Genomic DNA, 25416 nt, shown 5'->3' on the forward strand with positions numbered 1-25416 from the left:
TCAACAAAGTACCGAGTAAAGGGTCTGAATACTTATGTAAATGTGAAAGTATCAGTTTTTTATTTGTAATAGATTTGCAAAAATTTCTAAAAACTTGTTTTTGCTTTGTCATTATGGGGTATTGTGTGTAGATTTATGAGGGGATAAAACGATTTAATACATTTTAGAATAAGGCTGTAACGTAACAAAATGTGAAAAAAGTCAAGGGGTCTGAATTCTTTCTGAATGCACTGTGTATTACGGTATTACAGCAGTGTGACCCCCCATCAAAAAGATGCTAGCAACTTAATTTTGGATACATGTTTACTGAATAGGGGACGTTCTGGATCATTTACGTATTTGCATTTTATTGTATCACTGTAGGGGCTAGAAACACAAGCATTTCGTTGTACCTGCTGTACCATCTGCTAATCTCTGTAACCAATAATCTTTGATTTGTTACATACAGTTCATCTCTGATTTTGTCAATATCAGATAAAATATACATACAGTGGGGAGAACAAGTATTTGATACACTGCCGATTTTGCAGGTTTTCCTACTTACAAAGCATGTAGAGGTCTGTAATTTTTTATCATAGGTACACTTCAACTGTGAGAGAAATCACATTGTATGATTTTTAAGTAATTAATTTGCATTTTATTGCATAACATAAGTATTTGATCACCTACCAACCAGTAAGAATTCCGGCTCTCACAGACCTGTTCGTTTTTCTTTAAGAAGCCCTCCTGTTCTCCACTCATTACCTGTATTAACTGCACCTGTTTGAACTCGTTACCTGTATAAAAGACACCTGTCCACACACTCAATCAAACAGACTGTGTAAGGACATCAGGGATATAATTGTAGACCTGCACAAGGCTGGAATTGGTTACAGGACAATAGGCAAGCAGCTTGGTGAGAAGGCAACAACTGTTGGCGCAATTATTAGAAAATGGAAGAAGTTCAAGATGACGGTCAATCACCCTCGGTCTGGGGCTCCATGCAAGATCTCACCTCGTGGGGCATCAATGATCATGAGGAAGGTGAGGGATGAGCCCAGAACTACACGACATGACCTGGACATAGACCTGAAGAGAGCTGGGACCACAGTCTCAAAGAAAACCATTAGTAACACACTACGCCGTCATGGATTAAAATCCTGCAGCGCACGCAAGTTCCCCCTGCTCAAGCCAGCGCATGTCCAGGCCCGTCTGAAGTTTGCCAATGACCATCTGGCTGATCCAGAGGAGGAACAGGAGAAGGTCATGTGGTCTGATGAGACAAAAATAGAGCTTTTTGGTCTAAACTCCACGCGCCGTGTTTGGAGGAAGAAGAAGGGTGAGTACAACCCCAAGAACACCATCCAACCGTGAAGCATGGAGGTGGAAACATCATTCTTTGGGGATGCTTTTCTGCAAAGGGGACAGGACGACTGCACCGTATTGAGGGGAGGATGGATGGGGCCATGTATCGCGAGATCTTGGCCAACAACCTCCTTCCCTCAGTAAGAGCATTGAAGATGGGTCGTGGCTGGGTCTTCCAGCATGACAACGACCCGAAACACACAGCCAGGGCAACTAAGGAGTGGCTCCGTATGAAGCATCCCAAGGTCCTGGAGTGGCCTAGCCAGTCTCCAGACCTGAACCCAATAGAAAATCTTTGGAGGGAGCTGAAAGTCCGTATTGCCCAGCGACAACCCCGAAACCTGAAGGATCTGGAGAAGGTCTGTATGGAGGAGTGGGCCAAAATCCCTGCTGCAGTGTGTGCAAACATGGTCAAGAACTACAGGAAACGTATGATCTCTGTAATTGCAAACAATGGTTTCTGTACCAAATATTAAGTTCTGCTTTTCTGATGTATCAAATACTTATGCAATAAAATGCAAATTAATTACTTAAAAATCATACAATGGGATTTTCAGGATTTTTGTTTTAGATTTCGTCTCTCACAGTTGAAGTGTACCTATGATAAAAAATTAGACCTCTACATGCTTTGTAAGTAGGAAAACCTGCATAATCGGCAGTGTATCAAATACTTGTTCTCCCCACTGTATAGTCTGTGGCTATATTTTGATTTGTTTAACACTTTTTTGGAAATTCCTTAAATTAACTTTTAACAAGACACACCTGTTCATTGAAATGCATTCCAGGTGACTACCTCATGAAGCTGGTTGAGCGAATGCCAAGATTTTGCAAAGCTGTCATCAATGCAAAGGGTGGCTACTTTGAAGAATCTCAAAAATATTTTGATTTGTTTCACACTTTTTTGGTTACTACATGATTCCATATGTGTTATTTCATAGTTTTGATGTCTTCACTATTATTCTACAATGTAGAAAATAGTAACAAATTAAGAAAAACCCTTGAATGAGTAGGTGCGTCCAAACCTTTGACTGGTACTGTAGGTTTACCAAATGTTTAAGTGATCATCAAATGACAGCAGTGAGATTAAGTCTTATACGTCTATAAATGTCTATAACAAAAGAGAAGATAATCATATCAAAGGTAATGTGCTAATTGCATTGTGAAAGGCAATTACTTCATATGAACATGTGAAACATTCATTTCTAGATGAAACACTGATTAAGTTTGGTGAAAAAGTGTTGTACTTAGTCTTTTAAAATGTGCTTACAGTTTTGAAACTGCCTTTTTAATGATCTGTTTTGAGTTTTGTACTAAGGGTTGTGAAAATTGCACCAAAGCGATTAAAAAAACAGTAAAAGAAAGAGAGCGCAATAGAGGGAAGGAAGAAGGGAGGCAGGCAGCCTGGTTCTCTGTGCCATGTCTGTGTGTCGTGTCTCACCTGCTGCTGTCCTCCTGGTTGATGACCATGTACATCTCCCAGGTAGTGTCCTCAGCTATCCCCCCATGGGGCACCAACAGACTCACACCTACAGAGAGAGAGACAGAGAGAGAGAGAGAGAGAGACAGAGACAGAGACAGAGACAGAGAGAGAGAGAGAGAGAGAGAGAGAGAGAGAGAGAGGTGGACATAGGAGATGATCACCAGATACACAGACACATATACGCACACACACACACACTACGCTCTCACACCGCCCCACATTCCTGTCTCCTGTCCCTTGTGGCACTTTTATCTACTGGCAGATTAGATTGGCACTCTAGAGAGTAATTGTTTGTGGGCTCCAGTGTCGGTGGTAGTATGTGTGTGTGTGCGTGTGTGTGTGTGTGTGGTGCACTGTTGACAGCATTGATTTGAGAGCCCCAGAGGCCCTGTCTGGCCGTCACCTCTCTGGCTGTCACCTGCCCTAAATAGACCTGACAGCCCGGCAGGTGTGTATGTGTTCCCCTGGGTGTGTGTGTGTGCTTACATGTGTGTGTGTGTGTGTGCTTACATGTGTGTGAGTGTGCTACATCGCCCTTATGAACAACAAACCTGTATTGGGGACCACCAGCCTCCCACCTGCGTGTCCCAACACCCCGGACGTCCTGAGAGGGGGTCTGGAGGGCGTAGACGGTGCGTGGGGGGCAAGGAGGCTCTTCTCCCTCCTCCCTCTCAGGGTCCCGTCCACCCGTACCCCACTGTAGTCGGGTGCCAGCCCCCGGGGGAAGGTCTGGGGGTGAGCTTTCTGGGCGTGGTACTCGGCCCCCCTCTCTGACACGCCCAGGGACACCATGAATGAGGAGTGAACTTTGACCTTGAGGTCGGGCAGGGGGTCGAAGAGCGAAGGCTCCTGGGAAATTAGTTCTTTATCCATGGAGTCCTGGAAGCAGATGGGGCTGGTGTACGTCCGTGACACTGTCAGGTCCGGCTGCAGGGACGTACTAATCAACAGGGGGTTGCCTGGAGAAGATAAGAGTCCCAGAGGAGTCAGATACTGTACTTCTCCCAGAAAACACATCTGTTTAACAGACTGGAGGTGTATACAACTCTTCTACATGTGTTTTCATCAGGGTTTTATCATATGATGGTATACACAGATGAACACTGGGCCATTGCTGGTAGCTGGCAGCAGCATGCCAACTATTGGTTACCCACGGTTGGTGTACTATTGGGCTGCTAGCGGCATCGGACACAGGTCTGATTTTAGCTTTCCTACAGTGGTGTGCTAACTGTTAGTCTCCAGTCATCCAATATGTGACACACTGAATGTCAATTACAGCTGGAGGGCAAGCCTTGGCAACATATGTGTCAAAATAACTTCCTGGTCCAAACGGCGACCATCTCTTCACCATGGCAACTGGGGTGCTAAAAACACCTCACCATGACAACGGGAGGTGCCACAAAGTCCTTGTCACAGCAATAGAGTTGTAACAAAAGCCTCTCCATAGCAACGACTAACTGTGTAAAACTCTCTGCTACTGGCCAGGCTAGAGTGGGAGGTGAAGGAGCTAATTAGATTTTATACTTGGTGTGTGCGTGTGTGTGTGTGTGTGTGTGTGTGTGTGTGTGTGTGTGTGTGTGTGTGTGTGTGTGTGTGTGCGTGCGTGCGTGCATGTGTAAGTGTGTTTGTGTGTGTGTGGTGTCTGTGTCTGTGTGTGTACGTGTGTGTGTTATACTTGGGAAAGATTCTTCATCTTTTGAACTTCAAGCTTTGTAGCTACTAAGAATACAGTAAATGGTGTACCAATGCTGGGTAAACGGTTGAGCAGATGGGAAAACTGAGACTTGGTGGGACCCTAGACCTTCACATGCTCATCCAAGCTTAAGCTAGCAGATCACAGGACCAAGCTAACTGGCAGTTAGCAGGCAGTTAGCTCCATTTAGACTGTATCTCTTCTCAGCTCCATGGAGTGTGCTTGCATCTCCTATGGCACTCCATTCAATATAGCTCACTACTTGGCTTGAGCCCTATGTGGACTCTATATAATGTCCTGTAGGGTTCTGAACAAAAGTAACACACTATTTTTAAAATGTATTTAACCTGTATTTTATCAGGGAGTCATACTGAGACCAAGGTCACTTTTACAGATGAGACCTGAATGACATAAATTACAGAAAATACACATAATCAAAATATAAATGCAAGCGGAAAGAAAAACACGGTCATAAAAAACAAACACATTCATCAGTAATAAGGTCCTCAATCTGCTTTCTGAGTTACCCTAGAGGCACCACAACATCACATTTAAGAACATGTTGAAGAATGTTCCACAAATAAGGTGCAAGAAAACTAAAAGCTGAATTACCTAACTCAGTAGAGACCAAAGGAATTTTCAGAGCACAGTATATACTGTAGACTCCTCTCCTGGTGTGTAGGCTACAATACGAAAGGGCTGTGTATAACCCTGTGTGTGTATTACCCAAATTCTCTGGGAGGAGAAAGGCCCCAATAAAATCACAGCTTTCTTCTTCCTGCTGTGTGATCAATTCTTTCACTCCTCTCTGAAGAGGCTGTCGCCAAGGAGACCAGCCATGTCACAACCATGGAAATAGGGCTCAATCTTTGGGTCGACACAGCACCCTTTTTCTCTCTCCATTTTTCCAGTGACGCAACAGTGCAGATGCTCTGTTCAACACAGGGTATTATTACTATGACTGTGTCTGACCGCATTGGAGGTACAGCAGCAAGGGGATAGATTGTTCATTTTTGGAGACTCCATATAGATGTAGGATCTTAATCCTGAAGCAACAGGAAATGTGAATTATTAAGTGGATTATAAGTAATGGACATTTTTGTAGGGGTTGATACATTTTTCATACATACATCACATCTGAAATTGGAAATGAAAATTACAAACTTCAGAAGCCTTTTTAAACCTCAAATACACTGCACGTTTTACATTTCAGGACAGTTCTCCGGCAACAGGGTGACCAAATGAAGATCATACATCTATAGTTATAGAACAGATAGATATATCTCTGTGGGTGACTCAATATTGCAGATGCTCTTTTCAACGAAGGTCATTACTATTACTGAGTGCATGAGTCAGAGCCATAGGAGCAGGGTCGTGATGGTACATTCACTCCTCCGATGGTGCTGTCATCCCTCTCTTTTAGGTAGAGAAGGGGTGGGGGTGCTGAACAGTGGTGGGAGGAGGTGTGTGTGAATGTGCATGTGTGTTTGAGATTCTGTCTGGAAGAGGGAGCGAGACCATGAGAAATGAAAGCTGTGTCTGGTCTCTGCCCCTCTCCACTCTAGACAGGATTGGAGAGAGAGAGAGAGAGAGACAGATCATTTACACAGTGCTGCCACCACCCTACCGAGTCACTGAGCAAACCAAACACGACCTTGCTGTTGGACACAAGGACTTCTGACAGTCAAACTAAATGAAGAATGAAGAAATTAAACACACATCAATTGAATGGAGCGCAAAGTAACCACCAAGGACGGTCAGTCACACAAATCGAGCTTCTGTTGGACCACAGTAATGTGTGTGTCTTCAGCTTTGTATGTGTGTAAGTGTGTGTTTCAATCTGTTTCAGCTTGGCAAGTGTTCTTGTGTGTGTGTGTTCAGCTGTTTGCGTGTGTGTGTGCCCCTTCCTGCCTCATTTTATCGAAAGTTCATATGCATATGTGTTCAGCTGTGTGTGTGTGTGTTTGTGTCTGTCTTTCAGTCTGTGCGTTCTCTGAGCTCACCTTGGCGAGTAGTCTTGAAGCTGAAGGACTGGAACCCCCCGGTGAGGGCGGAGGAGTCGATGACGTCCACGCCGTACTCGCTCTGGTTCCTCCGGTAGAGGGTCACCGCCACAATCAACACCACCACTGTCACCACCCCCGCCGCCAGGCCCGAATACAGCGCCACGTCACTGCTTCCCTCCAGACCTGGGGGAGAGAACGAGAGAGCGGGGGAGAGAGAGAGATAAGTGGGAGTAAGTGAGAGATAGTTTAATCAAAGCATAACCATCAGAAAAAGAGACAAGGTATCAACTCAAGCTACTGTATATTGATATTGAATTCAGTAGTTATTGACATGTTATGATGGTGCTACATGCCTCATGATATCTACATTTATTGCTATACTGGCCAGACTTACACAACTTTCACGGCTGTACAAAGTTTGCACATGTTTTTAAAATAAATGTAATTAAAACGCTTCGGGAGAGGCACAGTAAAGTCAAGTTTATCCCAAACTTTCACAGTAACTTCTCTCAAGGAATAATATTTGGGGGGGGGGGGGGATTGTGCTTCTCCTGAAAACTTCTAAGCTTCTCCTATAACGTTATTAGCAGGATTTATTTTTAGGGGAGAGGCAGTCCAGGTTTCAACCTGCTTCCTTCTGTGACTTCATTGTTTTCCATTTCCTGTCTCCTCACGCCGCTGTGGTGCGACACTTCCTCCCATTGCATTCTGTTAACGCACTAATGAGGAAGCTTGCTAGTACTGCCGTCCTAATCACTCCAGCACCTGACTGGTGTGTCAGACACACACACACACACACACACACACACACACACACACACACACACACACACACACACACACACACACACACACACACACACACACACACACACACACACACACACACACACACACACACACACACACACACACACACACACACACACACACACACACACACACACCACATCTAACTAGGATTGTAATCAAGCCCAGCCACTGGCTGTCATCTCAAAGGGCTGTTTGGCTCTGGCATCGCTCAGGTGGCCCTCTGCGTTCTATTGGGATAGTGTGACAAGACCAATTCATTAAATTAGCTCATCTACAATGATTACGTTCTATTTGGTCTCACCAGTATGCCACAACAGATAACAAAGAGAGAGAGAGTGTGTGTGTGTGTAGGTGTGTGTGTGTGTGTGTGTGAAGAAAAGGACTGCTGGCTTAGCTTGTTCTCCAAAGATAATGAGATCTGCACAGGAATGGGACTGAGAAAATCGCTAAGTAGCCTGAAGCTCCAAGAAAAGGAGCATTCGCCAAAATATGCAAAAGAGGCATTAGCAGCTAACAGTGGCAGGTTAATTGGGGTCTCGCTAAGTTTTGGCAGACAGATTGACTGGCTGCGTCTATTTCCCCTCCTCCCCACGACGACGAAAAAGACTAAAACAATCTGAATGCGACAGTTGTGGCGTCCCTGAAGTAATTGGCATGACTGGTAGTCTATGGGAACAGCTAGCAGAAACCTACAAATGGTATCCATGAGTTCCTCTGACTCGGTAAGTGGAAAAAAGGGCTAAATTGCCAAAATCTCAAACTGTGAATACGGTTCCTCATGAAGAGTACATTTCTGGAAGAGACCGGCCATTTCAATTGAGAAAATAACATAAATAGTGTTTGTGGTTAATAATGATAGGATAATGATGTTGGTGGTCGGATAATGTTAAATATTGGTGAATTGACAATGCTAGTGGCAATAATGGTTCTGGATCATGATGTTGGAGTTTTGGGTTGGAGGGTTGTATCTGTGAGTGCTGGCGTGACAACCTATAATGGTTGTTATAGTAGAGGAGAAGCCATGGTGGTTTCAGTGTGTATATGGTGTGTTCTAAAGTAAGATGGTGATTGGGGAGAACTCACCCTGTGGCTTGGCGTCATGTAGCAGATCTGCAAAGACACAGAGACACCATGTCAGTTCACTTCTACTTGAATAGAATACTACAGGATTTAACTTGTAGTTGTTTTCCAATGAGGACATGTATGTGTGTGCAGGTACTGTACAACATGTACATGTGTGTGTGTCTGTGTGTCGCGGTAGTAAGATTAGCCCAGTGATAGGACTCTTTATCACCCAGAGAGTATATGGTGTGTGTGTGTGTGTGTGTGTGTGTGTGTGTGTGTGTGTGTGTGTGTGTGTGTGTGTGTGTGTGTGTGTGTATGTGAACATGAGTGTACATGCCCAAATGTGTGTGTGTGTGGTCATGATCATGATGTGTGTGTCTCATGGTAGTGAGATTGGTTCAGTGATAGGAATTTCTGTCACCCAGGGATTGTATGGACCATGTGTGTGTTTATGAGTGTATTTGTATGAGTGTGTGTGTGTAGATTGATGTGAGGAACATGATAAGGCTGATTGTCTTCCTGCGGAGAGATGAAATGACATGGGCATCAGAAGAATGACTAAATAAGTACTGTATGGACTTCCATGCCATGCTGTCAAAGCAAGTGGCAGATACACTATGTCATTCACTGCTTATTGCAGCACGAAGGAACTTAGGATGGATTTGTCCACATTATTGCTGGTGTTGCAACTGGAAACATGCCAGCCAACAGAAGACTACTTTGTATTCGGTGAAGTTTTAAACTCTCAACAAAATAAGTGTGGTATTGATGATGATAATGATGATGATATAACCGCAAAAGGGAGTAACGAGGGAATCGATGAAAGTACTGATGATGATGATCCCAATGATGAACATTCTGAAGATCACAATGATGATAATGAAGATTCTAATGAAGATTTGAATGATAATGATCTCCACCACCAGAGTTTTAGCACCAGATGAATCTGTATGTGACAATACTCACTGTGTGTGCAGAGACCCCCTGACAATACTCACTGTGTGTGCAGAGACCCCCTGACAATACTAACTGTGAGTGCAGAGACCCCCTGACAATACTCACTGTGAGTGCAGAGACCCCCTGACAATACTAACTGTGAGTGCAGAGACCCCCTGACAATACTCACTGTGAGTGCAGAGAACCCTCACAATACTCACTGTGAGTGCAGAGACCCCCTGACAATACTAACTCTGAGTGCAGAGACCCCCTGACAATGCTAACTGTGAGTGCAGAGACCCCCTGACAATACTAACTGTGAGTGCAGAGACCCCCTGACAATACTAACTCTGAGTGCAGAGACCCCCTGACAATACTAACTGTGAGTGCAGAGACCCCCTGACAATACTAACTGTGAGTGCAGAGACCCCCTGACAATACTAACTGTGAGTGCAGAGACGCCCTGACAATACTAACTCTGAGTGCAGAGACCCCCTGACAATACTAACTGTGAGTGCAGAGACCCCCTGACAATACTCACTGTGAGTGCAGAGACCCCCTGACAATACTAACTGTGAGTGCAGAGACCCCCTGATAATACTCACTGTGAGTGCAGAGACCCCCTGACAATACTAACTGTGAGTGCAGAGACCCCCTGACAATACTCACTGTGAGTGCAGAGGCCTCCTGACAATACTAACTGTGAGTGCAGAGACCCCCTGACAATACTCACTGTGAGTGCAGAGACCCCCTGACAATACTCACTGTGAGTGCAGAGACCTCCTGACAATACTAACTGTGAGTGCAGAGACCTCCTGACAATACTAACTGTGAGTGCAGAGACCCCCTGACAATACTCACTGTGAGTGCAGAGACCCCCTGACAATACTCACTGTGAGTGCAGAGACCCCCTGACAATACTAACTCTGAGTGCAGAGACCCCCTGACAATGCTAACTGTGAGTGCAGAGACCCCCTGACAATACTAACTGTGAGTGCAGAGACCCCCTGACAATACTAACTCTGAGTGCAGAGACCCCCTGACAATACTAACTCTGAGTGCAGAGACCCCCTGACAATACTAACTGTGAGTGCAGAGACCCCCTGACAATACTAACTGTGAGTGCAGAGACGCCCTGACAATACTAACTCTGAGTGCAGAGACCCCCTAACAATACTAACTGTGAGTGCAGAGACCCCCTGACAATACTCACTGTGAGTGCAGAGACCCCCTGACAATACTAACTGTGAGTGCAGAGACCCCCTGATAATACTCACTGTGAGTGCAGAGACCCCCTGACAATACTAACTGTGAGTGCAGAGACCCCCTGACAATACTCACTGTGAGTGCAGAGACCCCCTGACAATACTAACTGTGAGTGCAGAGACCCCCTGACAATACTCACTGTGAGTGCAGAGACCCCCTGACAATACTAACTGTGAGTGCAGAGACCCCCTGACAATACTCACTGTGAGTGCAGAGACCCCCTGACAATACTCACTGTGAGTGCAGAGACCCCCTGACAATACTAACTCTGAGTGCAGAGACCCCCTGACAATGCTAACTGTGAGTGCAGAGACCCCCTGACAATACTCACTGTGAGTGCAGAGACCCCCTGACAATACTAACTCTGAGTGCAGAGACCCCCTGACAATACTAACTGTGAGTGCAGAGACCCCCTGACAATACTAACTGTGAGTGCAGAGACCCCCTGACAATACTAACTGTGAGTGCAGAGACGCCATGACAATACTAACTCTGAGTGCAGAGACCCCCTGACAATACTAACTGTGAGTGCAGAGACCCCCTGACAATACTCACTGTGAGTGCAGAGACCCCCTGACAATACTAACTGTGAGTGCAGAGACCCCCTGATAATACTCACTGTGAGTGCAGAGACCCCCTGACAATACTAACTGTGAGTGCAGAGACCCCCTGACAATACTCACTGTGAGTGCAGAGACCTCCTGACAATACTAACTGTGAGTGCAGAGACCCCCTGACAATACTCACTGTGAGTGCAGAGACCCCCTGACAATACTCACTGTGAGTGCAGAGACCCCCTGACAATACTAACTGTGAGTGCAGAGACCCCCTGATAATACTCACTGTGAGTGCAGAGACCCCCTGACAATACTAACTGTGAGTGCAGAGACCCCCTGACAATACTCACTGTGAGTGCAGAGACCTCCTGACAATACTAACTGTGAGTGCAGAGACCCCCTGACAATACTCACTGTGAGTGCAGAGACCCCCTGACAATACTCACTGTGAGTGCAGAGACCTCCTGACAATACTAACTGTGAGTGCAGAGACCTCCTGACAATACTAACTGTGAGTGCAGAGACCCCCTGACAATACTCACTGTGAGTGCAGAGACCCCCTGACAATACTCACTGTGAGTGCAGAGACCCCCTGACAATACTAACTCTGAGTGCAGAGACCCCCTGACAATGCTAACTGTGAGTGCAGAGACCCCCTGACAATACTAACTGTGAGTGCAGAGACCCCCTGACAATACTAACTCTGAGTGCAGAGACCCCCTGACAATACTAACTCTGAGTGCAGAGACCCCCTGACAATACTCACTGTGAGTGCAGAGACCCCCTGACAATACTAACTGTGAGTGCAGAGACCCCCTGATAATACTCACTGTGAGTGCAGAGACCCCCTGACAATACTAACTGTGAGTGCAGAGACCCCCTGACAATACTCACTGTGAGTGCAGAGACCTCCTGACAATACTAACTGTGAGTGCAGAGACCCCCTGACAATACTCACTGTGAGTGCAGAGACCCCCTGACAATACTCACTGTGAGTGCAGAGACCTCCTGACAATACTAACTGTGAGTGCAGAGACCTCCTGACAATACTAACTGTGAGTGCAGAGACCCCCTGACAATACTCACTGTGAGTGCAGAGACCTCCTGACAATACTAACTGTGAGTGCAGAGACCCCCTGACAATACTCACTGTGAGTGCAGAGACCCCCTGACAATACTCACTGTGAGTGCAGAGACCTCCTGACAATACTAACTGTGAGTGCAGAGACCCCCTGACAATACTCACTGTGAGTGCAGAGACCCCCGGTGCAGTTGAATGTTCCCAGAGCGGCCCCGTCACATAGCCTGCCTCCACGTTTGGGCTCTGGGGCTGTACACTCTCGGCTGCGCTGCCTCTCACACTCACCACTGCACACCGTCCACTCTGTCCACTCTGCCCATCCACCATCCACTGAGAGGGAGGAAGGAAGTGTTGCAAGGCTTAGAAAACACACAGGCATCTGCACAGCATGTACAGTAACCACACAAGCACACAACGGAGGATGCAGGCGCACACAAGAAGCACGCTCGACGCATACACTCACACACAATCATATCATAGATTCCCAGAGTCAGCAAACAGCTAGGTGGAACATAACTGCCCCACCATTACTCCAGAATTACTCTACACATGGACCTTACTGATAGAGCACTTACAATGGACTCGCCCTATAGCCCACCACACAAAACCCCCTCTTCTTTCTCTCCAGGGGCCACATTAGAACAATACCATGTTATGTTCTATCCTGGTGCTGACTCAAGCCAGGAAAGACAGTTTGCTTGTTCCATCAAGTCTCCTCTACTACCTTAACAACTCTGTAGGCTTTCAAGGTTTCCTTCTGCCTTGCTAATCTAAATGCAAATGCTGTGTTTGTGCACGGGCTGAGACTCACAGAGAGAGAGAGAGAGAAAGAGAGAGAGAGAGAGAGAATGTCTTGTGGAGGAGAGAGAGGGAGAGTGAGTGAGAGAAATAGGGGGAGAGAAAGAGAGAGAGACAGAAAGAGAGGGAGAAGGAGAGAGAAGAGTGGTTGAGCCAAATGGAGATAGTGTTTTGTGGAAGAGTGCTGCCCTTGCCAGATAACTTTCCCCCAACATGACCAGCATTTTCCTGGTGATTGGTGTGGCGATTTGAAAGCATAAATTGGGCCAAGTGTAGAGGAACACTTGGACTGCGCAGATTACACAGCCGCTCTGATAACTGCCACTGATCCCTCTCTCTCTTTCTCTTGCTCTTTCTGTCTTTCTCTGTCTTTCTCACTCGTTGTAAGGGCTATTCTCAATCATTCTGTTGTTAACTCTCCTGCACTTCAGTTGCTTTTCTCTTTCTCTCTCTATTTCCCTGCCTCAGTTATGCCTTATCCTTATTATTTTTCTATGTTCGCACTCTTCCCATCTCCCCTCTCTTCCTCTTGCTCTCTCTGTGTCTCTTCTCTCTCTCCCTCTCTTTCATCCCCGCCCTCTAACCTCTTCTCTCTATCTCTCCGTCTCTGTCTCGGAAGGGCACTGCATTACATTTCAGACACCAAGCCACTGTCAGTCAGTAAAATGGGGTCAGACGACGGGTTTATTAAACCGGTTTGGAGGGAAATTACCCTAACAGCAGAGGCGGAGCCTTCCTCTGCCATGGAGAGCAGCACTGTCATAAATACAGATGCTCAGGCAAATAATGCATCCCCACAACAAAACAATCCCCCCTCCCAGACAGTCAGACAGTTGGATAGAATGAAAATCATGAAGACAGACAGACAGATAGTCAGACAGACAAGAAGCCTGCTCGATAGCCAAATAGACAAACAGACCTGGGCAGAGGGAATTACAGGTACTCTTCTGGACAGACATGCCCTCGCAGAAGGCGCCCCCATTGAGAGGGGCAGGGTTGGTGCAAGTGCGGGAGCGTTTCTGGACCCCCCGCCCACAGGGCACGTTACAAGCCGACCAGTCTGTCCACAACGACCACCCTCCGTTCACTTGAGGGACAGAGAAAGTAAGAGAAAGAGGGAGGAAGTAGAGGGAGAGATGGAGTAGGATCGATGGAGATAGGAGAGGGAGATGGGAGATGGGAGAAGGATAGAAGGTAAGAGACAAAAAGAGGGTGAGGAAAAGAAAGGGAAAGAAGGATAAAGGAATATAACATGACAGCTACTGTAAGTATGTGGAGGGAAGAGAAATACACTTCCAGAAGTATGAACACTGGCTTACTTTCTCCCCCAAAACGCACACATACACACACAGACACACATGCACGCACGCACACAAACAAACACTCTCTCTTATAGCACATGTTCTGTCTAACAGAGACAGGCTGACTGCCTAAAACACAGGAACTCCATCTGGGCTAAACATAATAGGCCAAGAAACCAAAGGCATGTCAGAGAGGTGAACACTCCACTCTGTCTGTCTGTCTGTCTGTCTGTCTGTCTGTCTGTCTGTCTGTCTGTCTGTCTGTCTGTCTCTTTCTCTCTCTCATATGTGCTGGCCTCAATAGCAGCTGAGTGATTGACTGATGAGTTCAGTCATCATCATTCATCATCAGACAGGAAACAAATGTCAGTGTGAGAAAACACATTATTCCACTACATCTGTCTGTCTGTAGGCTATTTCTCCCAAAAGGGCTTGCCAGTCACCTCATTAGCATGACAGGTAGTCAGGTAGCTACACAGACGACTGATGGGCAGGTTCTGTGTATAGCGAAAAACAGTAGCTGGATTTCCAGTTGTCTTAATGGTTGTCAGTCAGTGTGGTGATTTGGTCTCGTTGACACAGAGGGGGTGGTTTTAAACTAGCAAAGCGGGTTTTGAGAGATGGGATGAATAAAGAGAAGAGGCCTACAGGGCTGCGAAAGCACAAGCAACAGGGAATCCTAGCCTAGCACAAACAGCCAGCGGTAACAACCAGCTAGCAGCCAGCTGGTGGGCACGCAGCTGAGGAGTTTTGACAGCTCATGTCAAAGCCTTCCTGTGTCTTTAAAAGTCTCGCTGTGTTTAAACACAACTAGGAAGTTGCTCATTACTTGCCTGTCACAGCATGGAACATGTCAGACAAGACATGTCAGATATGATGTTTCTGACTGCTCTTAACACCTAATGCTGCTTATGAGAGACTGAGTAAATCCATTGACAGGAGGCAGAAAACATCCTCTTCAGATACACATTTCAAGAGAAAGGAGATTAAGTGCTAACAATGTGATAATGCATGTGGAACTATACATGTACAATAAAATAAAGAAGAAAACATTGCTATAAAGATGTGACAGCCTATGACCAATGACAGAAAAATACAACCGCTGAGTGTACATTTCGAGAAAGAATACAAGGGATGTTGTTTGTAACATTTCCACATAATTTCCATGAATTGTGTGTCAAAATAGGACAACTCTGTATGGTTTGATTGTTGTAAGGTGTTTGACTTAGTGAAATAACAACACCCCCCAAAATCAAGTTGTGCTTGATTGAGCTAGCCTTTGCGCAATGGACCTAATTATAAGATAAGCTCCATATGGTCTGCTCCATAGAGAAGGGTAGTATTCATTAGGCACGAAATGGAGAAAAATGGAATGAAACAGGGACGGACTACCTGAAGTCCAATAACAAATGCTTATCTTTGTTTACCGTTGCACAATGTTTTGAAATGTTTTACAATGTGACCTAATGAAACCAACCCAGATTCCAACCCATCGTCTTACCAAAGATGACCACAGTGGCAGTGAGGCTGCGTCTTCTGGCCACAATGTTGCTAGCCAGACATGTGTAGTTCCCAGAGTCGGACAGACGTGCCTCCTGGATGATCAGGTTGTGGTCCGCTCGCGTGTCGATGTTCCCGTCCGAGCCCACTGGCTCCTCATTCTTTAACCACTCCACCTAGAACAACAGAGATTAACAGGGAGTGAGGCTGACATTGGTCGAAATCTCAAATCTACCAATCAGAATAAAGAATGGGATTGAGGCTGCTGATAGGTCAATTCAAAATAATGCTTGCAAACAACGCAACATAGGTTTGGAGCAACATTGGAACAACATTGTTTATGACCCAATGTACAACACTATACAGTTGAAGTCGGAAGTTTACATACACTTAGGTTGGAGTCATGTTTTTCAACCACTCCACAAATTTCTTGTTAACAAAGTCATTTTCCAACAATTGTTTACAGACAGAATATTTCACTTATAATTCACTGTATCACAATTCCAGTGGGTCAGAAGTTTACATACACTAAGTTGACTGTGCCTTTAAACAGCTTGAAAAATTCCAGAAAATTATGTCATGGCTTCTGAAGCTTTTGATAGGCTAATTGACATAATTTGAGTCAATTGGAGGTGTACCTGTGGATGTATTTCAAGGCCTACCTTCAAACTAAGTGTCTCTTTGCATGACATCATGGGAAAATCAAGACCTCAGAAAAAAAATTGTAGACCTCCACAAGTCTGGTTCATCCTTGGGAGCAATTTCCAAATGCCTGAAGGTATCACGTTTATCTGTACAAACAATAGTACGCAAGTATAAACACCATGGGACCACGCAACCATCATACCGCTCAGGAAGGAGACGCGTTCTGTCTCCTAGAGATGAACGTACTTTGGTGCGAAAAGTGCAAATCAATCCCAGAACAACAGCAAAGGACCATGTGAAGATGCTGGAGGAAACGGGTACAAACGTATCTATATCCACAGTAAAACGAGTCCTATATCGACATAACCTGAAAGGCCGCTGAGCAAGGAAGAAGCCACTGCTCCAAAACCGCCATAAAAAAGCCAGACTACAGTTTGCAACTGTACATGGGGACATTTGGAGAAATGTCCTCTGGGCTGATGAAACAAAAATAGAACTGTTTGGCCATAATGACCATCGTTATGTTTGGAGGAAAAAGGGGGGGGGCTTGCAAGCTGAAGAACACCATCCCAACCGTGAAGCACGGGGGTGACAGCATCATGTTGTGGGGGTGCTTTGCTGCAGGAGGGACTGGTGCACTTCACAAAATAGATGGCATCATGAGGTAGGAATATTATGTGAATACATTGAAGCAACATCTCAGGACATCAGTCAGGAAGTTAAAGCTTGGTCGCAAATGGGTCTTCCAAGCGGACAATGACCCCAAGCATACTTGAAAAGTTGTTGCAAAATGGCTTAAGGACAAGAAAGTCAAGGTATTGGAGTGGCCATCACAAAGCCCTGACCTCAATCCGATAGAAAATTTGTGAGCAGAACTGAAAAAGCGTGTGCGAGCAAGGAGGCCTACAAACCTGACTCACTTACACCAGCTCTGTCAGGAGGAATGGCCTAAAATTCACCCAACCTTTTGTGGGAAGCCTGTGGAAGGCTACCTGAAACGTTTGACCCAAGTTAAACAATTTAAAGGCAATGCTACCAAATACGAATTAAGTGTACGTAAACTTCTGACCTTCTGGGAATGTGATAAAAAAAATAAAAGCTGAAATAAAACATTCTCTCTGCTATTATTCTGACATTTCACATTCTTAAAATAAAGTGGTGATCCTAACTGACCAAAGACAGAGAATGTTTACTATGATTAAATGTCAGGAATTTTGAAAAACTGAGTTTAAATGTATTTGGATCAGGTGTATGTAAACTTTTGACTGGCACCAAGTAGGCTTTCTAACCTCCACCTCACCCTAACTATTACTATTAGCCTATGAGAGTGACTCCCAGCCTCCCCTCAACCAATCAAAGCAAAGCTCTCAGCAGGGTCACACCCTCTGACCATTAGCAATTCAGCAGCCATGTTGCGAGTGAAAGTAATTAGGAATTACAAACTAAAGGTACGCTCCACTGATGCCCTCCCTGTATCGCATGACTGGCCCTGTAAATTGCAATGAATGTGCCGTTGGCTGGAGGTGCTCAATGAGCGACTAGCCAGGGCATCTAGTAGCAAGGCTTGATTTACGACTGTGTGTTTGAGGATTAAAAACTCTCCCCACCCCACTGAGAGCCCTGTTGATGTGTGTGTGTGTGTGTGTGTCTATTCACCAGGGGAATACCAGAACAACCAATAACACACAATCTCAGAGATTGCTTTGCTCTTTTGCAGTGCCCCCGAAAGACGAATGCGAGCGGAGAAATCAATAAATCACCAGTCATGTTGTCACAAGTGCCTTTTTTCTTCCTTTGATGGCCAGAGAAGTCTTTCATCATGTGCTTTTAATTTCACTATTTTCACAGTTCTGCTCCAGAGTGCTGAGAGAAACTATGCTGGTGGCCCTTCTCTCTCTCTTTTCCTTTCTCTCTACAATTTTCCTGGCATTCAATGCCTAATCAACCCCCATGTTACATTTCCAACTATATTTTCTCCAGCATTGCTACAAACAACATGAAGTCAACTCAACAGAGAGGGTCAGTACTAAGAACCTGCCAAACTAGAAAAGGAAGCCATATTGCTTATTGTTATTTTCAAATATCCAATTGAGTATTTATTTTCAGTACCAGTCAAAAGTTTGGACACACCTACTCATTCAAAGGTTTTTCTTCATTTTGACTATTTTCTACATTGTAGAATAATAGTGAAGACATAAAAACTATTAAATAACACATATGGAATCATGTAGTAACCAAAAAAGCGTTAAACAAATAAAAATATATTTGAGATTCTTCAAAGTAGCCACCCTTTGCCTTGATGACAGTGTTGCACACTCTTGGCATTCTCTCAACCAGCTTCATGTGGTAGTCTCCTGGAATGCATTTCAATTAACACGTGTGTCTTTGTTAAAAGTTAATTCAGGGAATTTCTTTCCTTCTTAATGTGTTTGAGCCAATCAGTTGTGTTGTGACAAGGTAGGGGTGGTATACAGAATATAGCCCTCTTTGGTAAAATACCAAGTCAATATTATGGCAAGAACAGCTCAAATAGCAAAGAAAAACAACAGTCCATCATTACTTGAAGACATGAAGGTCAGTCAATTTGGACCATTTCAAGAACTTTGAAAGTTTCTTCAAGTGCAGTCTCAAAAACCATCAAGCGCTATGATGAAACTGGCTCTCATGAGGACCGCCACAGGAAAGGAAGACCCACCAATAAGAAGAAGAGACTTGCTTGGGCCAAGAAACACGAGCAATGTACATTAGACCAGTGAAAATCTGTCCTTTGGTCTTATGAGTCCAAATTTTTGATTTTTGTTTCCAACCGCCATGTCTTTGTGACGCAGAGTAGGTGAAAGGATGATCTTCACATGTGTGGTTCCCACCGTAAAGGGCTATTTGACCAAGAAGGAGAGTAATGGAGTGCTACATCAGATGACCCGGCCTCCACAATTACCCAACCTCAACCCAATTGAGAGGGTTTGGGATGAGTTGGACCGCAGAGTGAAGGAAAAGCAGCCAACAAGTGCTCAGCATATGCTGGAACTCCTTCAAGACTGTTGGAAAAGCATTCCAGGTGAAGCTGGTTGAAAGATTGCCAAGAGTGTGCAAAGCTGTCATCAAGGCAAAGGGTGGCTACTTTGAAGAATCTCAAATCTAAAATATATTTAGATTTGTTTCACACTTTTTTGGTTAATACATGATGCCATATGTGTTATTTAATAGTTTTGATGTCTTCACTATTATTCTACAATGTAGACAATAGTAAAAAATATAGAAAAACCCTTGAATGAGTAGGTATGTCCAAACTTTTGACTGGTACTGTATATATACACACAAATAAAACAGGCTTATTAGACCTCTTTTTCACTATCACACCATTTGTCTTCATTAGTCATGTATTAATTCTCACTTCCTCTCCCTAATGATGATTTTTTTTGCTCATACGGTCTTTCTCTTCCCCTTCTTCCCTTATCGTTCCATTGCTCTGTGTTGTTTCTGCTTTGATTCATCTCTCTCTCTCCCTTTCACTGTATATTTCTCTCTCTCTCAATTGGCAGTGTAAACCAGGGCAGTGATTTGCATTCTGCGGTGACAGTCACTGAGTCTGGCCGTTGGGGGTGGGGGATAGAGAGCTTGGGGCGGTAGTAAGGACTCAGGGAGAGACTGATAAGCATGGGGAGGATGGGAAATGGATTAGTTTACAGTTATTTGCTTTTTTTCCAATTAAAAGGCATCAAGCAGCACTTGGTTGAGCCATGCCCACTCTGAGGTGTATGTGTGTGTGTATATGATGTGTGTGATCGATTTATTGCAGATGATATGTGCATGTGTGTGTGTATAATCTCAAACCCATGATGCTGTGTTGATACTGTCTCCCAATATTTTTTACTAACGGTAGCTAAAAATATTTTAATTGGTAAAGCACATGTCCTCAGCTCAAGGCTAAAAAAATTGAACAAACATATGAAATGTAAATGCATTATACATTAATTAAAAGTTGCCTGCTTAACTGATTTCACAAACAAGTAGCACATGACTTTTCATGGCGTCTGTCTGTATCTGTTGCTGTTGTGTCTGATCTGTCTGGACTAACTCATACTGACAGTCTGGCAGTCTGTCTTGATAACCCGTATCGTTTGACTGGTCAGACAGAGTCCTCGGGGGTGTTATGGTACAGGGTGCAGCTGTGTCAACTGGTGTTATGACAGGTGCGAGCCAGCAGGGGGCAGAGTGACGGGCACTCCCACATTGGGAATTGAACTGTAGGGAGGCTTTGATATTTGTTGTGACGGTTTGAAGCGGTTTGAAGACGCAGAGATGAGAGAGTTGACATCTGTGGCTAACCCCTCGGCAGCTCCCCGCGTCGCTCATTTGCAGAGAACAAGCCAAAGGAGCCGTACCTACTACGCCCTGACCTTGACTCAACAACAAAGCTAAGGGCCAATCAGGTCATTCCAATTAGGCCATATGCCAAATCAGGTGTAATGACTAACAACTCTATTACACTGAAACAAAAAAGCAACTGGCCGTCACATTTACATTAATTTACAGTGGAAGTGAAAGCGACTAGAGGGCAATTACCTAACACTGCGGCGATATCCCCTTATCCTTCCATCCAACTCGATTAACTTTGAGTTTCATTAACAAGCCCCCTCCATCACTCCCTCCTTTCCATCTCTACATCCCCTCCATCCCTTCCTCCCTCAATCATGTGCGGCATTTTCCCTGTTGATGCTATGATACCTTTCAGGGAAATCACATTAAACAAATGAGATCTTGGAATGTGACAGCGACATTTTTCTGTGGCGGGGGCAGTGGTGGCAGTGCGCTAAACCCTCTGTGTCTTATCTCGCTGTCATCTCTCCAAATGTTATGTTTATCAGTGAATAATTACATTTTAAGCACGTCAAATGACTTTGGATCAGCCGACTTGATTAATGACTCATTACAATTTGGTGGGGGATGATTGGGCACTTAATACCAAGCCTAATGATTGTGAATAAAAAATAAAAGAATTAAAGTTATTGAAAAGTATTTTTTTCTCTCCACCTCTCCAAAGTTTCTTCCTTTATTGCACTGAGTAATCTGTGTGATCGTCTTCTTGACAGTTAATATGGGCCTTCATTGCGGCTCATACTCTAATTGTGTTTTCATTACGCTACTTTCATTATTCACCGTAGATGATCCTTCACTTCCTGGTGCGTTACATTTGCAACACGAGTTCCCTTTAATCGCTCTCATTAAAACGACTTAAACATGACAAAAGTATTTTATTTCCTCCCGGATCTATCATGCAACCAGGTGTACTAAGGAATCCTCTAGGCTCTGATACAGTAGGAACCCATTGTAGCTTTAGCTACGTGCTTTTCACTTTGCCACAGAGCAGCCAGGTGTATTCAGACCCTTTGACTTTTTCCACATTCTGTTACGTCCGCGTGCGCCATCGCTCGCATGTTGATTTTGTCCACGCACACCAGACGCGATAGGACATGCATGATGAAATAGCAAGAGGAGCCCTGAATCAACTATATTAATTTGGGGACAGGTCGGAAAGCATTAAACACTCATGGCAATTTAGCTAGCTAGCTTGCTGTTGCTCGCTAATTTGTCCTGGGATATAAACATTGGGTTGTTATTTTACATGAAATGTACAAGGTCTTCTACTCTGACAATTAATCCACAGATAAAAGGGTAAACCGAGTTAGTTTCTAGTAATCTTTCCTCCTTCAAGCTTCTTCTTCTTTTTTGGACTTCATATGGCGGTTGGCAACCAACTTTAAGGTGCCACCAACTGGACTAGAGTATTGACCTCAGTTAATCTTTCAATCACCCATATGCTCCTAAAAACTAAGGAGGAGATGGGAGAGGCGGGACTTGCAGCACATCAAGCATCACAAATAGAACCAAGTGCTATTTTAGTGCCTGGCTACGCAGACGCTAGTTGACGCACGCGAGCAGTTTGGATGCAATGATTGATTAACATTTATGTGTACATTTATTTTGCAACACTCGTGCACGTAACGCGAGTGGTGTGGACAGCATGTTATTCTTAAATGGATTCAATAGTTTTCCCCCCTCATCAATCTACACACAATACCCCATAATGACAAAGCAAAAATTGATTTGTAGAAATGTTTGTACATTTCTATATTTTTAAAAATAGAAATATCACATTTACATATGTATTCAGACCCTTTACTCAGTAATTTGTTGACGCACCTTTAGCAGCGAGTCTTCTTGGTTATGATGCGAAAAGCTTGGCACACCTGTATTTGGGGAGTTTCTCCCATTCCACTCTGCAGATCCTCTCAAGCTCTGTCAGGTTGGATGGGGAGCATTGCTGCATAGCAATTTTCAGGTCTCTCCAGAGATGTTTGATCGGGTTCAAGTCTGGGCTCTGGCTGGGCCAGTCAAGAACATGCAGAGACTTGTCCCGAAGCCACTCCTGCGTTGTCTTGGCTGTGTGCTTAGGGTGGTTGTCCTGTAGGAAGGTGAACCTTCACCCCACTCTGAGGTCCTGAGCAGGTTTTCATCAAGGTTCTCTCTGTACCTTGCTCCATTCATCTTTGCCTCGATCATGACTAGTGTCCCAGTCCCTGCCACTGAAAAACATCCCCACAGCATGATGCTGCCATCACCATGCTTCACCATAGGGATGGTGCCAGGTTTCCTCCAGGCGTGACGCTTGGCATTCAGGCCAAAGAGTTCAATCTTGGTTTCATCAGACCAGAGAATCTTGTTTCTCATGGTGTGAGAGTCTTTAGGTACCTTTTGGCAAACTCCAAGCGGGCTGTCATGTGCCTTTTACTGAGGAGTGGCTTCCGTCTGGCCACTCTACCATAAAGGCCTGATTGGTGGAGTGCTGCAGAGATGGTTGTCCGTCTGGAAGGTTCTCCCATCTCCACAGAGGAACTCTGTCAGAGTGACCATCAGGTTCTTGGTCACCTCCCTGACCAATTCCCGATTGCTCAGTTTGGCCGGGCTTCTAGCTCTAGGAAGAGTGTTGGTGGTTCCAAACTTCTTAAATTTAAGAATAATGGAGGCCATTGTGTTCTTGGGGACCTTCAATGCTGCAGAAATGTTTTGGTACCCTTCCCCAGATCTGTGCCTCGACACATGCACTGTCAACTGTGGGACCTTATATAGATAAGTGTGTGCCTTTCAATATAATGTCCAATCAATTGAATTTACCACAGGTGGACTCCAATCAAGTTGTAGAAACATCTCAAGGATGTTCAATGGAAACAGGATGCACCTGAGCTAAATTTTGAGTCTCATAGCAAAAGGTCTGAATACTTATGTTAATAATGAATACTCTCTTTTTTTTCTAAAATAAAAAAAACAACAGTTTTTGCTTTGTCATTTTGGGGTATTGTGTGTAAATTGCTAAGGAAAAAAAGTATATAATACATTTTAGAATAAGGGTGTAACATAACAAGATATGGAAAAAGTAAAATACTTTCCGAAGGCACTGTAGATTGAGCCATCTAGGATCTAGTTCAGATATGTCAGTCGCAGACCCCACCTGCTGTACTCTGGGAGACAGGCAGCCACTGACTTTTATCCGGATGCCATTTTGGCTTCATTCCTACCAGATGGAGTGACATTGTCTGCTGTTCACTGGCATGGAAACCTGCACACAGCAACCCAGTTCACATAGCCCACTCTCTGATGGTTAAAAAAATAAGCAGTGGAGCCACTCGACACTGGCGTCTCCCTCGGTTGGTATTCCCTTTGAGGGAACGAACTAAAGAAACAACCCAGCTAGCACATAACGTTCAGAGAACCATATGTTTCTTAGATCTTGGTGAGAGCGTGGTTGTCCTATGGTTATTTTGCATACAACCTTCCCACAACTGTCTGGGAATGGTGCAGGATAGTAGCTTGGTGTTGGAACATTCTCAGCACATTTAAGAAACTTGACAAAAAAATAGATTTTCTTGGTATTTCATTACTTTAACAGAACGGTTCATAAAAGTTCAAACATGGTTACACTTCATTTCAACTTTGGTAATGTTCTAGGAACGTTCTCCGACTGGTTTGACATTGGGAATGTTCTCAAAGTTCAGAGAACGTCATGAAACAATGTTCTTCTGTGGGATTTTCAGTACTTCAGCATGTTTCCTACAGGTTACCTCATGGTTCTATTTAAAGTCATTGTCCTGACCCTAGAGTTCCTTGTTATGCCCTATGTTTGGTTGGGTCAGGGTGTGATTTGGGTGGGCATTCTATGTTCTCTATTTCTTTGTGTTTGGCCGAGTGTGGTTCCCAATCAGAGGCAGCTGTCCTTTTTCCCTCCTTCAGTGTGGGATCTTGTCTTTGTTTGAGTGCATGTAGTTTGCACAACGAAGGTTTTCATTCGTTGTATTGTTTATTGTTTTTTTCTTGGTGGAACATTTAAATAAAAGAATGTACGCCTACCACGCTGCACCTTGGTCTCCTTCCGGCGACAAATCGGGGAGTATCGCCGTCCGAAGGAGGAGATAGAGGCAGCGAAAGCGGAACGGCGCCATTACGAGGAGTTAGCTCAACATAGCAAGCACGAGAGGCAGCCCCAAACATTTTTTTGGGGGGGGGGGGGGGGGGCACACGGGGAGATTGGTGGAGTCAGGGTTCAGACCTGAGCCAACTTCCCGTGCTTACCGTGGGGAGCGTGTGACTGGTCAGGCACCGTGTTGTGCGGTGATGCGCACGGTGTCCCCAGTGATTAGCCACAGCCCGGTACGCTCTGTGCAAACTCCCCGCAGTTGCCGTGCTAGAGTGGGCATTCAGCCAGGACGGATTGTGCCGGCTCAGCGCTCCTGGCCTCCAGTGCGTCTCTTCGGTCCAGGATATCCTGCGCCAGCTCTACGCACGGTATCCCCAGTTCGCCAGCACAGCCCAGTGCAGCCTGTTCCAGCTCGCCGCACTTGCCGTGCTCCAGGGGGGATTCAGCCAGGACGCGTT

General features: G+C 44.9%; 1 protein-coding gene across 2 annotated transcripts in view; it reads right to left on the reverse strand.

Annotated features, from left to right (window-relative positions):
• The window catches only part of LOC129818339 (netrin receptor UNC5D-like), a 298807-nt gene that overhangs the window by 22823 nt on the left and 250568 nt on the right, over positions 1-25416 (reverse strand). Inside the window, exons 5-11 of one of the 2 annotated variants that reach the window (XM_055874133.1) lie at positions 15842-16016; positions 13959-14126; positions 12407-12571; positions 8420-8446; positions 6521-6706; positions 3376-3783; positions 2783-2870 (exon numbers count right to left, since the gene is read on the reverse strand). In XM_055874133.1, coding sequence (XP_055730108.1) covers positions 2783-2870; positions 3376-3783; positions 6521-6706; positions 8420-8446; positions 12407-12571; positions 13959-14126; positions 15842-16016 — 1217 coding nt within the window. The remainder of the gene's footprint in view (positions 1-2782; positions 2871-3375; positions 3784-6520; positions 6707-8419; positions 8447-12406; positions 12572-13958; positions 14127-15841; positions 16017-25416) is intronic. The other variant, XM_055874134.1, reaches the window with a different exon arrangement.

The sequence above is a fragment of the Salvelinus fontinalis genome, chromosome 21, assembly GCF_029448725.1.
Source record: "Salvelinus fontinalis isolate EN_2023a chromosome 21, ASM2944872v1, whole genome shotgun sequence".
Taxonomy (NCBI): domain Eukaryota; kingdom Metazoa; phylum Chordata; class Actinopteri; order Salmoniformes; family Salmonidae; genus Salvelinus; species Salvelinus fontinalis.